Below are 17,818 nucleotides of genomic sequence, written 5' to 3'. Positions count from 1 at the left end.
CTTTGAATTTGTTGTCAACTTCTGAAAATCTGGAGATTTCAAATAAAAAATCAACTTTTTGCTTTCTCTTTTAAAAATCAGAAGCCCAGCCACAGAGATGGTAGGGTGCATAAGCCACGGTCTCACTTCTCCCCTGTTGTCTCAAGCTAAGCAATCTTATTTTATTTATTTGTTCTTGAAATGTCAATGTGTTTTGCCTCACCTGGTGGCAACAGCTTCTCCCGGGTAGTGGATGCTCTTGAAAACCAACGCGAATGCACCTTCCTGTAAACACAGCAAATAAGAGTGAGCCACATGTGCTCTGGCCCCACCTGAGCTGCCAGGGCTGTTGCAGCCTGGTCCACCACCCCACAGGGGGGTCACTCTTCACGGTGGGTGGTCCTGGGGTTCCTTCCTCAGGGTGCTGAATGCAGGACAGCTCTTTCAGAGTGATGTCAGGAGAAGAAAGTGACACAGTCTGTACCACGAGGAAAAACCAAAGACCAGAACTTGTGGATTTCATGGTGCTCAGCAGAACCCACCCCTGCTCAGGGCCACAAGGAGCGATTCCCCGCTCTGTGATGATCTGGGTGGATGGGGGCAGTTAGAGCCTCAGGAAATGAGAACTGTGGCCAGGGGTCCTGCCCTGGAACTGTGAGAACGAAAGGGATTACTCCATGACACACAGTAGAGCCTGGGTTCAAACCCTGTCTCCACCCCTTAATTGAGCAATTGCCTAGTTTGTGCCTCGTGGTGAATGGAAATGAGAATAGTTCTACCTTGCATGGCTTCTGTGAGCTCATGTACTTTTGTTGCTCATTTTTGAGAGAGAGTGTGTGAGCAGGGAGGGGCAGAGAGAGAAGAGGACAGAGGACCTAAAGTGGGCTTTGTGTTGACAGCGGTGAGCCTGAGTTGGGGCTTGAACTCACCAACGTGAGATCATGACCTGAGCCCAAGTCAGACGCTCAACCAACTGAGCCACCCAGGTGCCCCATGTGAGCTCATGCACTTTAAGTGCTCTGAACAGTGGCCTGCCATATGAAAAACCCAACAGTGGCATGGGTTGTTATTAGTGTTTCTATTATTTCTTTAGCAATGACTGTCATTCACCCTCTGTTGCGTTGTGCAAACCAGAACAAACCTAGTTCTCCTAACTCAAGACTCCAAATGCTCTATTTAAATCCCTGGTGCAAAATTCTCTCCTACATTCTGACCACCCTGTACTAATTTTACCATGCCCCTAGTAGACTGGGGTTATGTATAACCAGCTAGAAGTCTGGATTTTCATGTGAAATGCCCCATGTTTTGGAATCCTGGGCAGACCCAAGGCCCCACGCAGCCTTGGCCAGTTTGCCAACTCAGTCACACAGCCAGAGGGACCCAGAGTCAGCATCCCCAGGCCTCTAGGGGCCTTTCAAACTGCCCAGAAGCCTGATGTTTACCCTGCCAGTTCTGTAAACAATAACGTGGTACTGAACAGAAAAACACTTCCCAGTCCCAAAGAGCCCCAAAGAGCCCCTCATTGCTTCAGCTAAGAGAAATCACTGAAATTTACACCTGTCATCACTGGGGAGGCATTTCCAAAATTTAAAATTACAAATGGAAATGAGAAGATACTGTGCAGCAAAACCAAACTGGTTTACTGTAAATTACATAGTAATTATACTATGTATTACGTATAGGACAGGCTCTTGTCTATAAATGTCTTCTAAATTATGACTTCCAAAAATGGGAGCAAAGTGTTTGACAGTAGACTTATTTATGAAAAAGGCTCTGAAAATACCAGAGGGTGATATATTTTAAACCATAGTGTTGTACCCTCTGACCCTGGATATTCCAGATTCCTGGCCCCAAATGCTGTCTCCAGGCTGCCCCTGTGTTGGAGGAGCTCCTGGATGGCAGGGATGCCCAGGAGGATGGACTCTGGGAAATCTGGAGACCACTCCTCCTCCCCCTACCATCTCATACACGGCCTGAGTCTGTTGTGCCTCATCCTTGTGGACAACTCCCTCTCTACCCCACCCTTGCCCCAGCATGTGCCCCTTCTTGGGGCTTAGTTTTGTGGGTCCAGCCCTCTGGGACATCACCAATCTCTCTCTCTCTTCCTGGATAAGCACACAAACCTGATCTGGTATCTCCTATCACGAAAAACAGTCTTCCCTCAGAACTGCAAGCCTCTCCCACCACCACTGGGCCATTTCCTGACACTCTTTTTCTAGAATCAAACTTCTCAAAAGTTCACACCTGCTTTTACTTCCTTTTCCTTCCAACTCTGCTCAGTAAGGATATGTGGGTATTTCTGCCCCTTGATGAACAATCACTTCACTGAAACTGGAGGAAAAACTACAATTCTGAGTCTCCAACATCAGTTCAATGCACCCTGGGTATGTAACTAATGGCACACACAGTGGACAAGATGACAAAGGTCCCGCGTGCAGTGCGCCATCATGAGGAACCAATGATGGGAAGTTCTGATCACGGACTCAGAGGGGTTAAGATGGAACAAGCCACTTCTTACTCGATATTTACTACCAAAACCTCAGGATTTCTCTCAGTTCTCCATGATGTAACATCTTAAGGCCAGACATCGTAGACTTTTTTTGTTTTTAGTAACTTCACGCCCAGCACAGAGCCCAATGCGAGGCTGAACTCATGACCCTGAGATTAAGACCTGAGCTAAAATCAAGAGTCAGATACTTAGCCAACTAAGCCATCCAGGCACCACTGTAGTCAAGCCATCTTTAATCCTCAGGTACTTTGCACAAATTCAGCTCATAAATGCTACTGAAAAGTGAAAGAATGAAAGGGCGATTTATGTACACAGGTGGGCCTGGTAACTCACCAGCTGCTGAATGACTCTTTCGACCAGTGTTGAAAACGTAATGTCCTCAGTTTCTCTGTTGTCAAACACGTATTTAATCAGCTTGGCGATGGTCTCTGTGTCTGTTTCTGACTCAAACTCATAGCCTTTGCTTTCCTGGAATATTTCGTTGGACAGAGTGTTAGATAACGGTCATTGCATAATGTTGCCTGGCCAGCTCCCTCTCCTCCCTTATGATCCACCCTCACAGTGACTTAAGATAAGAACAAGGAAAACGGGGGGTAAGAAATGTCGGCCAGAATCACATAGCAAGCTGAGTCATTCCAGTATTCCCTGAGATCATCCTGCCTCAGAAGCCCGTCCTCGCCATTAATCTGGACATTGCAAAATAACAGCAGTCAAAATGATCAAATATGTTGAGTCAAACCCACCCACATCCCAACCAACACCGCAACCTTTTCATATGTGAGACAAACACTGTCTGTCTTCTCACCCCACATTCCATGTGGTGTATGAGTCGATATGTTAGGCAGTGCAGATACTTTAATAAAAGGAAGTTCATGTTCTTTTGATTATGTGAATCTGCGGTGGTCCCTGAGGGACATGCAAATGCCCTGCTATCTTCTCCTGCAAGATCTGGAAAGGTGGCGGAGCCAGGATGAGGTTTATGTCCAATGTGGTGACATGGGTCTTACTCAGCTCCTGCTTTTGCTTCCAGAGGGAAATGAGCTGGTTGGAAAGTTCTGGGGAAGATAGACACCATCTGACTTACATGTTAACCCAGGGGAAGTAGCTTACCAGAAATTTCCTTAGGTCTTTGTAATTTGTGATGATCCCATTATGGATGACAACGAATTCTGGAAGAAAAGTTTGGTGAAGAGAGAAATGTCATGAAAAGGTGAAGTTCAATTCGGAAGTGAAGGACAACGATTTGACAGTCTGAAACTCTCTACAAGCTTTCCTCCCACAGAGACTCCTGTGAGCAAACATCACTTAGCGGTGATGAGAGTGGACGTGTTACCATCTACTACAAGTTATTTTTTATTTATTTAATTTTTTTAAACTATTTTTTTAAACATTTATTTATTTTTGATTGAAAGAGAGAGAGCACGTGCACGCAAGTGGGGGAGGGGCAGACAGAGAGGGAGACACAGAATGCAAAGCAGGCTCCAGGCTCCGAGCTGTCAGCACAGAGCCCGATGCGGGGCTTGAACTCACGAACCGTAAGATCATGACCTGAGCCGAAGTCGGACACTTAACTGACTGAGCCACCCAGGTGCCCCTATGACTACAATTTAAACCTGAGGAAATACACTGCTCTCTTTGGGTTAAAAGCACCTACCAACCTGACTACGCACAGACCTCTGACCTGTGGCCTACAGTATCGTCAAATGTGTTTTGGCATCCAGAAACTAGTTCAGGCATTCTGAAATGGCTTTAGGCTCAATGAGGCCACAAGCTAGCAATCCACACGTGTTCCATTTGATCCACACCACATTGTGAAAAGAGTGAAGTTTGAAATTTTGAATCCTGATTTTCAGGTGCCTGCGTGGCTCCATCAGTTAAGGGTCTGACTTCAGCTCAGGTCATGATCTCACGGTTCGTGAGTTTGAGCCCCAGGTCGGGCACTCTGTTGTCAGTGCAGAGCCTGCTTGGGATCCTCTCTCTCTCTGCCCCTCCCCCATTCTCTCTCTCTAAATAAATAAACTTAAAAATTTCTGGGTGACCCCAGAAATTCTGGCATCTTTGGGCTCACCCCCATTCCTGTATGGCCATGAGCATTTCTCTCTACAGGGTCTGCCTGCTGTGGCTCCTCCCTGCTCTCTGAGCACCAGTAGGGTTCCTTGCCCCCAGCTGGCGGGGGGAGGGGACCCCCTGGCCAACCCTGGAAGAGGGATATGCCTCAGTCACCACTGCATTTCCTCAATAAATAGCTGATGGATAACATGAAGGTCTAAAAGCAGCCTGAGAGTTTTTCTGGGTAAGGAATTCCCTTTCCTCCTGAGCCTAGATGATAGACCCTTTATCATCCTTGGCATTCAGTAATTCCACCAGGATGCATCTAGAAGGTGGGTGTTCTTCATAAAGATTACTGTTCAATGAAACTCTGGATCTCTAATTCAGTTTTTGGTCAGTACAGGCTAGTCCTTTACTGTTTTTCTTTGTTTTTATCATAATTTCCTCTCTCTCTCTCTCTCCCTCTTTTTTACAGCCTATTGTTATACTTGTGAAGTCACACACAGACTGGAAGGGCTTGAATAGAAAAGCCATTTTCGACAAGTGTGCTGGGCACAGCTGAACTCATTTACGGCTTTACCTATTATTATTATTTTATTTTATTTTATCTTATTTTATTTTTACCATTTCACTTGTGTTGTTCTCTTCTTAGGGGACACCAGTAACTCACCTATTGGATCTCTATTCACTGTCTCCATATTCATCCACCTCTCCAATAGTTTTCATATTGACTGTGACACAGTTGCTTTATTTTCTTAACCTTGTCCCATTTTTTCATTTAATTGTCTTCTCATCGGTAGCTGGCTTCCTAGAATCTGTGTTTTCTTTACGAATGCTTCTTTGTGTAATTTTCTTGTGCAACGCTGTTCCTGGGTGTTAAGTGTTCCTCAAAAATGTGCTCTTCGGTTATCCCCGATGAGTTGCTAAAGAAATTCTACGAATCTCTGCTTACTTCTCGTGTTTTTCTTTTCAATTACTCACCCTGAGTCAGGGCAGGCATTTTCAAGTTTGGGTGTGGGGCAGGGGGATCTGCTTGGAGCCTCCCTGCTTTGGGGACACAGAATCCCCGACTACACTGAAGTGAGGCTTCACTTTATCACCTAGGGTGGCAACCTCTCAGGGTACATGGTCTTGGTACAGTTTTTCCCACCAGCCCCACTGCTCCAGGGGTCAACCTCTGTATCTGGCTTGGGATTTGGCTGGAATAACATTCTAGGTCCTCAGCACCATGGGGTCTGCTGTCCCCCTCCTGGATGTGGGGCACTGACCCCGGAAGTGGGATGCCCTATGGTTCAAGGCATGGACCAGATCCAAGGATCTGTCCTCACTACCCAAGACCCTGACCACGTGGATGCACGTGTAGCCCAGCCCCCAGGGTTCTCTCCAGCTGTTCTGCCAAGCAGGAGGTATGGGGCTCTCCTTCCATTCTCCAGAGGAGTCCTTCCCTTCCAAATTGGGCAGGATGAGCCAGTGTTCCCAGGAGTAAGGGACATTGAGCAGAGAGGTGCCAGTCTCTCCTATGGCCCAACTTCCACGACGATGAACTGCAGTGACTCTTGCCAAGTGTTTAGCTAAAGTTTGCTGCCAATAAGCACTCCTCAACGACTCTGGTGGATCTGATTTCTACTTTACTATGGGGCTTGGTAAAAACTGACACTATGCCAGGGAATGTCTTGGGGTGGGGGGCCCAAGGGACTCCAGAGGTCATTCTCTCTGCCGGTCACCCTCCCCCATCATGCCCAGGGGTGGGTCACTGGGGGCTTCTGACCTAATCAGGCCTAACCTAGAACGGAGACCCACTGGAATCTCCAGACCTACCAGCCCTTCTCTGATGAGAGGGCCTGGGGGTGTCACTGAAGAGAACTATCCTGTGGGCCCGGGCATGGGACATGGACCCACGAGCTGGGGCATTTGGGAGAACCAGGGATCCTGCAGCTCACCAAAGAGGGCCTGGTATCCCCGTGACTGCCCTGAGCAGTCACCATGTCCCCACTCTCTGTGGGGTCACTCTCTGTGACCCTAGACCACTGCTTTTTCAGTGGAACTCCAAGGTACTGTGAGCCCAGTTACCATATCTTCTAGTTTTTCAAGGAATAACAAAAGTCTGGACTTTCAGGTTTGGTAATTCTCATATTTAAAAAACATGACACAAGCCAAGCAGAGGGCTCTGCTGCTTGGAGGGAGGCCCTGGGCTGCCTGCTACAGTCTCTGCTTCTCCAAACCTCAAGCCTTTGGCAGCTGAGGCCTCATGGCAGGGCCCAGGATTGGAGCAGGCACTTCAGACATTAACCGAGATCAGCACTACCCTGGCTCAAGACCACTCTCCTCTGGGGAAATGAAACCCATCCCTCCCTCGGGCACCCAGCCCTCCAGAACAACACAGTCCCTTGCAGAACAGTGCCCGACTCTTAGACCTCTCATGCTGCCAAGTCGCACTCAGGCTGGGTCTCAGAAGCTGGGAGCAGTCATGGGAAGTCGCCACTGTTTTCCTGTAGAGGCCTGGGTAGGGGTCAGCCCTGCCCAGGAGCCAGGCTGAGTTCACCTCCTGTCTAAGGCCCAGTGCTATCTGTTTGGATCCTCGGGGAAGATGAGGCAGGGAGAGAAGCATGCCAGTTGGCAGTGGGTGTGGATCCACAGTGGCACACGTCAAAGCCAGGCAGAACCTTCAGGAAGGGGACGCAGGGCCACGCTACATACCGTTGCCTTTGTCTGAGCGCTGTGGATGGCTGTTGACAGCATTGGGGACCCCATGGGTAGCCCAGCGCGTGTGGGCAATGCCAAAGTGGGTCTCAAACTCCACCTTCAAGTCCATGCTGTCTTGTTCTAGAAGCAAGAAAAATAATCATTGACACATTACTGTTATGGTGAGGTGGCATGATTACATGGACACACCTCAGCCACGTCAAAAGCACATCCCACCTTGGACTGCAAAGGCCCTACCCTGGGGATTTCTGCCAGATCCCTGCTGTAGTTTACTTAGTGCTTATCAGTAACCTAAGTCACCAGCCAAAATGAGCTTACTTTAAAAAGAATATTATAGATCATAACTATAAATGGAAAAATAGTATCATTTGCCAGAAAAATTAAAATAAATACATACGTACTAAATATTAAAAAAAATTCTCATGCACCACCTCCTAGAAAAACAAAAAACCCCAGAAAACCAACCTTCCCCCAAACAAAACAAAAACAAAAACAAATCCCACACTCTGAGAAACACAGTTTTACGATGTAGGCTTAACTCTCCTTCTATTTATCCATGCTTGGATAAGTGAATATTTTTAGTCTCGAATGCTATTGGAATAAAAGACTTTAAACTGACCCATGCTGCTTTGAATGGGCATGTGTCCCACTTACTGTAAAGTTCTTCATCAAGAGCCTTGACATTTCCTCTTTTCTTGACCAGCTGGATATGTCTTTCTTTGACTTCGTTATTATTTCCATCGATTGCCACACCTGTGGGACACACATGATTTTTTTTTCCTTTTTTTTTGCATTGGGATTTGTTTGGTCTCCTGCACTTTGTTACAGAGTACAACCCAGGGTGAGGGCTGCACAGTGCTGTGGATTTGTCCGTTCCCGTTGGCCAGGCTTGCAGCCTGGAAGAGAACTACACAGCGTTCAGGATGTTGATTCAGCAAGATTATGATGTGGCAGCAAACAGGGGAGGCGCACCTGGGACCTGGGCTGTGGCCGCCTCACCTGGCTTTGAACCAGGGTGCATCCCCGGGAGCCTGCCTGTGAGGGAGGTTCCTCCACGCCCACCACTGAAGGTGGCGGGCTCGCTTGAGGGCACTGATGGTGCCATGCCCTGTGCTGACATCCCTACTGCATTAGTGTTCCTAAGATCCTTCATCTGACATGCTTTCCGTTAAGAATGAACAGGGAGGGGAGCCTGGGTGGTTCAGTCGGTTAAGCATCTGACTCTTGGTTTTGACTCAGGTCGTGATCTCTCAGTTAGTGAGTTCCAACCCTGAGCAGGGCTCTGTGCTGACAGGGTGGAACCTGCTCTGGATTCTGTCTCCCTCCCTCTCTGCTCCTCCCCCACTCGTGCTGTTTCTGTCTCTCTCCAGATAAACTATACAAAAAAAAAAAAAAGAATTAACAGGGATATGAAAATATCTGGCTCCCCCTTTCTCCTAAGGCTGCTTAATTAAAAATGGGAAGTGGACTAAATATCCACCAGTCAGATGGATGAAGAGGTAAGCTCTGAGATAGTCACCCAGGGGAGGATTATACAGCCACTGAGCAAGATCCTTAGGAAGAGTTTAGGGTAACGGGAGATGTGGGAGATAAATGAAAACAGGACATAAAATTATAATTCTATAGTTACGATCAGGTTAAAAACAAAAAGTAGCTACATGTGACACCCCCACATCCCCATACCACCCCAACATACGCACAGCAGTGACCAGAGAAGGGACACAAAGATATTAATGCGAGAGCTTTGGTAGAGATTTTTTTTTTTTTACCGTTATTTCTTCTTTCTCCTGTTCTCTAGTTTCCTTATTTTTTAAAAAAAACTTTTAATGTTTTTTAATGTATTTTTGACAGACAGAAATGGAGCATGAGTGGGGGAAGGGCAGAAAGAGAGGGAGACAGAATTCAAAGCAGGTTCCAGGCTCCAAGCTGTCAGCACAGAGCCCAACGTGGGGTTTGAACTCACCAACCATGAGATCATGACCTGAGCCGAAGTTGGGCACTTAACCCACTGAGCCACCCAGGCGCCCCTCCTTTTCTCTAGTTCTCAAGTGACAGGAACAAGCGTTGTATCTATGAGGGCAGTCTGCGGGGCCTACCTGCTGAGTCATAGCCTCTGTACTCAAGCCTCTGCAGGCCCTTGATGAGGGTTTCGAAAATCTCCTTCCTTGTCCGGGGGACTCTGTAGTTCATGTAGGCAAAGATTCCTGTTGACAGAGGGGGAACCAACATGTTTGTAAATCACTCGGTTGGTGTTGAGGGAAAAAAAAATGCTTCTGGGGACGCCCACCCAGCTGGCATCCCGGGAGGCCTTGCCGGCTGCGTGCGTGGCCTTCCCCTGACATAGCCGAAGAACGATGTGCTCCCCTCTGCTTCCGGAAGGACAGCCCAGCAAGCAGCCCAGCCAGGGACGAGAAGTCTCGCGTAGCATGTGAAGAACGAATGCGTACACCTTGGCCTTGCGATTTCACCGCAGAGAATTTATCCTACGGATGCAGTCACGTGACCTGGCTTTCACCATGGCAACATTTATAACAGCAAAGATCAGCTAAACCACCCAACCACCTAGGGACATCTCGAGGTCCCAACCCATGTGGATTCCTTGATTTGCACAGAATATGCCCGGGAAGGGTCCTAAGCAGGTCACAGCAGGTGAAGGAGGCTGCAGCAGGTGAAGACAGGGGCTGAGGCCTTTACTCCTTCCTGCTCAGCCCTGTTGCCTGGAGCTTTAGCATCAATAAATGCTACTTTCGCAACAGCAAAACCAAAATCATCTCTTGGCCCCTGGAGAATCCCTACCTTCAAGGGAGGCCTGCACTCCAAGATTTTATTTGGCTTTATTCTCCATATTTGTATTTCGAAATAACATTTTCCTAAATAGGAAGTAACAGCCGTCACACTGGCTCTCTCTAAGCTGCTCCACTCCCTCCCTGATTAAGACTATGGACCCTTGGTCTGTCTCTGTCCTGCCCTGCGAGTTCCCTACCCTGACGTCCCTCTGTCCTTCTGTCCTCCCTGCTCCACTTGGGAAAACCTGCCGTCCTCAAAGCTCAGCTCTGATCCCGCCCCCCCCCCCCAGCAGGCTTGTTCAGGCCCCAGCCTCCCCGGTTTTGGGCCACCCCAGTGCTCTTGCATCCTGAGACATCTACATCCGCCGACAAGGACACAGGCTGGCACTTCTATTTTTTCATTTCTCACTGTGTCTTGGCATACCGTCCTTATTCAATAAATGCATGTGGAATAGAACGACTGTAAATCTGCATTAATCAGGGAAGCAAGAGTATGGATCATGAACAATACTGGCCTTCAGGAATATTTATAACTCATCTTTTTTTTTTTAAGTTTATTTATTTTGAGAGAGAGAGAGTGAGATGGGGGGGGTAGGAGAGAGAGAGAGAGAGAGAGAGAGAGAGAGATCCTAAGCAGGCTTTGCACTATCACCACAGAGCCCGACATGGGGCTCGAACCCATGAACTGTGAGATCATGACCTGAGCCAAAACCAAGAGTCAGGCGCTTAACCAACTGAGCCACCCAGGGTACCCCATAGTAACTCATCTTATTGAGAACTCACTATGTGCCAGGCACTGGGCCAACCATTCCCATACAGGTGTCAATCAAAGTTCAGAGGCTGTATTTACCATTACCTCCCTTTACTTTCTAGAACAGAAGCTTGGGAGGCTGTGACTGAGAACCAAGGAGACCTGACCTTAGGACTTAAATGCTCCTAACCACCAGGCAGGGCTTCCTCAGGGATGAATGGAGTTAAAAGGTTTATTTTCCAAATTTTAATGATTTGATTAAAAAAATTTTTTTTAATGTTATTTTTGAGAGAGAGAGAGCACAAGCAGGGGAGGGACAGAGGGCAAGGGAGACACAGAAACTGAAATAGGCTCCAGGCTATGAGCTTTCATCACAGAGCCTGGACGCGGGGCTCAAACTCACGAACTGTGACATCATGACCTGAGCTAAAGTTGGACGCTTAACTGACTGAGTCACTCAGGCACCCAATGATTTGATTTTTTAATTTTCCTACTGTTTTTCTGGGATGCTGGAAAGGTCTGACCAGGATTAAAAATTTGCCAGATATCTGCACCCCCACGTTCATTGCAGCATTATTTACAATAACCAACACGTAGAAACAACCCAAGTGTCCATCCACAGATGGATGGATAAATATTTACAATGGAATATCATTTGGCCATAAAAAAGAAGAAAATCTGCCATTTGCAACAACATGGATGGCACTTGAGGGCATTATGCTGCATGAAATAAATCAGACAGAAGAAAGACAAATACTGTATGATCTCATATGTGGAATCTGAAAAAAACCAAACTCATTGATACAGAGATCAGATTGGTGGCTGCCAGAAGTGGAGGAGTAGGAGATGGGAGAATTAGGCAAAGATGGTCAAAAGGTATAAACTTCCAGTTATAAAATAAGTAAGTCCTGAGGATGTAATGTACAACATGCTGACTATAGTTAACAATACTGTATTGTACATCTGAAAGATGCAAAAAGAGTAGCTCCTTAAAGTTCTCATCAGGAGGGGGGCATCTAGGTAGCTCAGTGTTGGTTAAGTGTCCGACTTGGGCTCAGGTCATGATCTCACGGTTCATGAGTTTGAGCCCCGCATGGGGCTCTGTGCTGACAGTGTGGAGCCTGCTTGGGATTTCCTCTCTCCCTCTCTGCCCCTTCCGTGCTCTCTCTCTCTCTCTCTCTCTCTCATCAGGAGGAGAAAATGTTAACTGTGTGAAGTGATGGTTGTTTAACCTTATTGTGGTGATCATTTCACAATATATACATATAGCAAAGCATTGAGTACACCTAAAACTTTTACAGTGTTACATGTCAATTATATCTCAATAAAACTGGGGGGGGGGGGAAGGGGGAAATGCCAAAGATGAACCACAGAGAGGACAACCTGCCTGAGGGCTGACCACAATTATACACAAAACCTCCCGTAATATCTCCAGTCATTAAGAAGATTAGGTTCAAATCAGTATAGTGTATCTGAATGAATGACAAAATGTCCATTAAAGGAATGTTGTATCCCTAAGCAGTGAGTGGGGTCACATTATATGAACATTTAATTTGCTAAAATTCATTCTTCTAGACGTAGACAAAAGAGAGGCGATGAAATTCAGAGGTGCTAAAAATGGTAATTTGAGGGGCACCTGGCTGGCTCAGTTGGTTAAGCATCTGACTTCAGCTCAGGTCGTGATCTCATGGTTCAGGAGTTCGAGCCCCGCGTCGGGCTCTGTGCTAACAGCTCAGAGCCTGGAGCCTGCTTCAGATTCCGTGTCTCCCTCTCTCTCTGCCCCTCCCCTGTTCACGCTCTGTCTCTCTTTCCTTCAAAAATAAATGAACATTAAAAAAAAAATTTAATGCTATTTTTCATTCTTACGTCCTGTGCATTACCATACACAGTATATATTTGCACACAAGTATTAAAGTGCAGAATTTCTACATAATTTCTTTTATTATTTATTTTTGAGAGAGAGAGAGACAGAGCACAGTGGGGTAGGGGCAGAGAGAGACAGAGACACAGAATCCAAAGCAGGCTCCAGGCTCCGAGCTGTCAGCACAGAGCCCAATGCGGGTCTCCAACCCGTGAATTGCAAGATCATGACCTGAGCCAAAGTCGGACGCTTAACTGACTAAGCCACCCACGTGCTCCCAGAATTTCTCTATAAAAAACATGAACACTGTGCTTTCTGAGCAGTTACAGATGCTTTCTTTTTAAAATGGCTAAGGGTAATTTTGGTGGTCAGCTATTTTTGTCTTCCTGGCTGACACTAGATCAGGTGAGAGGCGTTGAGTGTAAGGCCTTGTGTATAGTTGGGGCACCTCCCCAGCGAAGGCGCCTGTCCCCACAGGGCTGCTGAGCGTTTGGGTCACAGGAGTTCACACTTTACCCTACACTTCAGACCTCAACACATCTGGGCAGAAGATGTATTTTTGTCACCTTGCTCATTAAAAAAAAAACAACCGAATAGTTACCTTCTAATGGAAATACTATAAAATTTTGAACAGTTCTATTCAGATATAAGTCACATGCCTTAATATTCTCCCATTTCAAGTGTGCAGTTCAGTGGTTTTCAGTACAGTTGATCATTGAACAACACGGTTTGAAGTGCTCGGGTGGACTTTTTTTGATAACTTCAGTACTGTACTGTAAATATCTTTTTCTCTTCCTTATGCTTTTCTTCATAACGTTTTATTTTCCCTAGCTCACTTTATTGTAAGAACACAGTATAGACTCCATAGAACATACAAAATATGTGTTACTGCTTATTGGTGAGGCTTCCGATCAACAGTAGGTTATTAGTAGCTGGGTTTGGGGGGAGTCAAAAGTTATCTGGAGATTTTCGACTGTGTGGAGTGTTGGTGCCCCTAACTCCCCAATTGTTCGAGGGTCAACTCTGTGTTCATAGAGTTGTTCAACCATCACTACAATCTATGTTCAGGTGAAACTTTTCTTTCTTTCTTTTTTTTTTTTTTTTGCTGTTTATTTATTTTTTGAGAGGGGGGAGGGGCAGAGAGAGAGACAGAGACAGAGATAGAGACAGAGGATCCAAAGCAGGGCTCTGTGCTGACAGCAGTGAGCCCGACGCAGGGCTTGAACTCATGAACTGTGACATCATGACCTGAGCCGAAGTCAGACGCTCAACCAACTAAGCCACCCAGGTGTCCCCAGGTGAGACTTTTCATAACATTAATTTTTATAATCTCTGTGTGGGTGAAACTTTTCATAATATTAATTATTCTGCAAAATATCAAAGTTCTCGGGGGGGGGGGAGGGGAGGGGAACGTGGTCAAATTCCAGTCACCGTAAAGACCACAGAGCTACGTGAGACAATTCTGTCTGATCATTTTTGGAGTCTTCCCTGGCATCCCGGGAATCCTTCTAGAATTACAGCTGCGCCTCACGAAGGGGAGCTGACAGGCATTGCAGATGACTTGAAGGCCCCTGTACAAACTCTGGAAAGGTTTTAAATCTGAGATACTTTCATGAGAGTGCTCTAGGGCCTCTGTTGTCCACCTGTCTCCTGCAACTCCCCTTCTCCGGGCCGGCCAGCAGTCTGAACTCCTGTCAGGCATGTATGTTCTTCGAGTGTGTCTCTGGCTCTCAGATCCAGAGTAGCCTTCTTGGTGGGAATGTGGGGGTGCTGCTGCCAGAGCCCCAGCGGCGGCTGGGCTGGTTAAAGCGCCCTTGTCCTGAGGACCACCAGCTGTGTCCACACCCAGCCACTCGGGCACAGTTTGGGAGAATATTCTGGGGGGGCGGGGGGCGGGGGAGCAGCTGCCAGGAGTGGTTTCCGAGGTCTTTGCGCAAGAAGGCATAAATCTAATTTCAACATAAAATCTCTTGCATGCTGACATCTATTCAATAAGCTCTTTCATTAAACTAAGCACCATCTCTCTCCCCTTGCAGCTCTCCCTCTTGGCAGGCTTCTCCCTGCACTCTACTGAGATGAAGTAAATAAAACGGCCTTGACACCATGCTCTTACTATTTTAAAAAAATTTGGGGCGCCTGGGTGGTGGCTCAGTTGGTCAAGCGTCTGACTTCGGCTCAGGTCATGATCTCACAGTTCGTGAGTTCAAGCCCCGCATCAGGCTCTGTGCTGACAGCTCGGAGCCTGGAGCCTGCTTTGGATTCTGTGTCTCCCTCTCTCTCTCTGCCCCCGCCCTGCACCCCCCCCCCCCGCCGGCTTGTGCTCTGTCTCTTTCTCTCAAAAATAAATAAACATCAAAAAAAGATTTTTTTAAATGTTTATTGATTTTTGAAGGAGAGAGAGACAGGGTGTGAATGGGGGAGGGGCAGAGAGTGAGGGAGACACAGAATCCGAAATAGGCGCCAGGCCCTGAGCTATCAGCACAGAGCCTGATGTGGGGCTCCAACTCACAAACCGCGAGATCATGACCTGAGCCGAAGTCGGACGCTCAACCGACCAAGCCACCCAGGCGCCCAAAAGATTTTTTTTTTTTAATTTAAGAAATGGAATAAAGCTGCTTTTCTCAGGCATTTCTTTTGCCATGCACGTCAGAATTCCTGTCTGGAATCCCTTGCATCTGTAAAAAGAACAGCAGTGAGGATCCATTTTTCACCTATGAGATCAGCAAAGATCCAAGAGTTTGACAAGAAGCAAGAGTTTAAATTTGTGCACCCTTTTTGGGAGGCAATTTGGCAATCTTTCAAAATTAAAAATGTACACATCTGTTGGCCAGAGCTGTTGCTAGGAACGTATCCAACAGATAACTCCGCAGTGGGGTATGTGTGAGTGCGGGAGGATGGTCGCTCAGTGCTGGAGACTGGGGACAGCCTGCTGCGTGGCAGGGACCCGGGAAGTGGCAGCACAGCCATGTGGTGGGGCCCCTATGGGACCATAGGCAAGTGGCCTTCCCTAGAGAATGAAGTGAAGCTCGGTGTTTTCCTGGAAAACTAGCTACATCTCCAAGATGTGTCAGGGGAGAAAGCAGCTCATAGAACAGGAGTAAATTATGCAAGGAGGGGTGGGGAGACACGTATTTCTGGAAGGGCACCCGAGACCTGGGTGGGGGTGGGGGCCGTGGTTGCCCCTGAGGAGGGGACTGGATGTAGGGCAGAAACTTCCTTTCCACTCCACATGTGCTCTTTGTAAGGTTACAATATTTCGCCACGTGCCCATATATTCTATTTTACCATGTGTGGCTCTATGAATGAGATATTGGGAGGTATGGGATTGTCATCCAGCCCAGTCTGACTTTGCAGACTTCTCCATGACTCCCCAGTCCCGCTCACCCAGAAGAACGATGGCCACAAGGAGGGGAAACTCTGCCTGAGCACACCTTCCCATGTATAAAAGGGCGGGCTCAGGGTCACCCAGGGGTGTTCCCACTTCTGGGTAGTGTGAGGTGCCCATGTAGAAAATGCGGGGGATGCACAGGAAGCCAATACTTTCAGCACCTTATCTTGTCTGATCCTCATGACGTCCTGTGCCAAGGCTGTGGTTCCCATGGACAGACAGAGTACCTCTAGCTCTTGTAGTGAGTCATAGCCGGGTCTATCTGAGTGACTGCAGGTTGTCTCCCTGGTGCTCCCCCCAAATCAGCATAAGCCCTGTCTTACGGTCCTACCCCAAGGAGTGAGAAATAGCTCCCATAGAGGTGACTTGGTTTTTGGGGGGAGATGCCCACCCTGATGAAAAAACCTCTGAGCTCCCCTGGTGGGGTCCAGGCCATGCTGCCATGCCCTCTCTCGATCCCTGGGAGACTCCTTCTTGGCCCCCACCAGACATTCCTGCTTCTGACTCCACTTTCTCTGCCCCTCCGGGTCACGGCAACTACAGCAAGTCTGGCTCCTCCTGTGTCCCTCCCTCCCTTGCACAGCCAAGACGGTAAGATCCCTCCTGAGGTGGCTTAAAGAAATGCCTAGCCCTGGGACAGAGGCCACTCTGGCCCAACCATCCCAGCTCAGCACCTGCCCCGTGCCCACACCCCACTCTGGCATCCAGAGCTTCCAAACAGCTTTCCAGGGCCCTACTCTTAAATCACATGGGGAAAGTGAGTGAAAGGGAGAAAAGCCAAATTAAAACCCAGGAAAAGCTCCAGATGAAGGCAGGATGGAGACTAGTGGCCCCTCTGCCTGGCTCACCTTGGGGTCTTGGGGGATCCAACACAACCTCTGCAAACAGCATGAAAGATCATACTGGAACTCAGGATGAAAGGCACCACAATGAGGTCCTTCCATGCAGGCAGGGGACTCTCAGCCTTGGAGTGACAGATGATGACAATGATCAAATCGGGAGGCCAAGTCCCCTGGACACATAACCAAAACTGAGAGCACCAAACTCCTAGAATCTTCTTTATAACCCTTGGAATGCCTGGGGTGGCGGAGAGGAGCAGGGGCTATTTGAGGCCTGGAGGATGAGGGAAGAGGTCAGATTCACAGTGGGCAGGCTGGAGTCTGTATTATGAATCTGTGACTACAGTTTTGGAAAATCTTTCCTTCCCTCTAGGCATTAGCTTCCCAATGAAAGGCCTGCCCTCACTGTAAGTGAGGGTGGACGGTTCAAGGCAGAGATCCAGCCTGCATCCCCCAAGGGTTAGGGGCTCACTCCATGGGTGCACATTACCACCCAGCCGGGCTGGGCACCCCCCCCCCCCCCCCCCCCCCCCCCCGGGCGGGCCCCCCCCCCCCCCCCCCCCCCCCAGGACTGAGGGTGCTTTCTCCACCACCATCCCATGCTTCTCCACACTGAAGGGGCTGACCTTCTTAGTCCACGAGCCTAGTACAGATTAGATACTAGTCCAGTTCTCAAGTCGGCTTACTCTCCACCCAGGCAGAAGACATGCCGGTTGGATTTCTTTCTCACAAAATTCCTGAGCATGTGTGTTTGTGAGAGTGTGTGTATACATGTGAGTGTCTGAGTATCAGGGTGTGTATGTGTGTGAGTGAGCGTGTTGGGGTGTGTGAGTATATATGAGTGGATGCGAATGTGTGTTTGAGTGTTGGGTGTGTGTGAGTATGAGTGTGCATGTGTATGTGTGAATTTGTATTTGAGTGTTGGGTGTGAGTGTGCATGAGTATGAGCATGT

At 48.0% G+C, this 17,818-nt stretch overlaps 1 protein-coding gene across 1 annotated transcript in view; it reads right to left on the bottom strand.

Moving 5' to 3' along the window:
* The window catches only part of GFPT2 (glutamine-fructose-6-phosphate transaminase 2), a 47,479-nt gene that overhangs the window by 22,139 nt on the left and 7,522 nt on the right, over positions 1–17,818 (bottom strand). Inside the window, exons 2-7 of the mRNA XM_049648965.1 lie at positions 9,337–9,444; positions 7,895–7,993; positions 7,235–7,360; positions 3,599–3,657; positions 2,822–2,956; positions 203–264 (exon numbers count right to left, since the gene is read on the bottom strand). Coding sequence (XP_049504922.1) covers positions 203–264; positions 2,822–2,956; positions 3,599–3,657; positions 7,235–7,360; positions 7,895–7,993; positions 9,337–9,444 — 589 coding nt within the window. The remainder of the gene's footprint in view (positions 1–202; positions 265–2,821; positions 2,957–3,598; positions 3,658–7,234; positions 7,361–7,894; positions 7,994–9,336; positions 9,445–17,818) is intronic.

Source organism: Panthera uncia, assembly GCF_023721935.1.
Source record: "Panthera uncia isolate 11264 chromosome A1 unlocalized genomic scaffold, Puncia_PCG_1.0 HiC_scaffold_17, whole genome shotgun sequence".
Classification (NCBI taxonomy): domain Eukaryota; kingdom Metazoa; phylum Chordata; class Mammalia; order Carnivora; family Felidae; genus Panthera; species Panthera uncia.
Note: the sequence above shows the minus strand (reverse complement) of the source record. Positions and strands in the feature narration are given on the sequence as shown.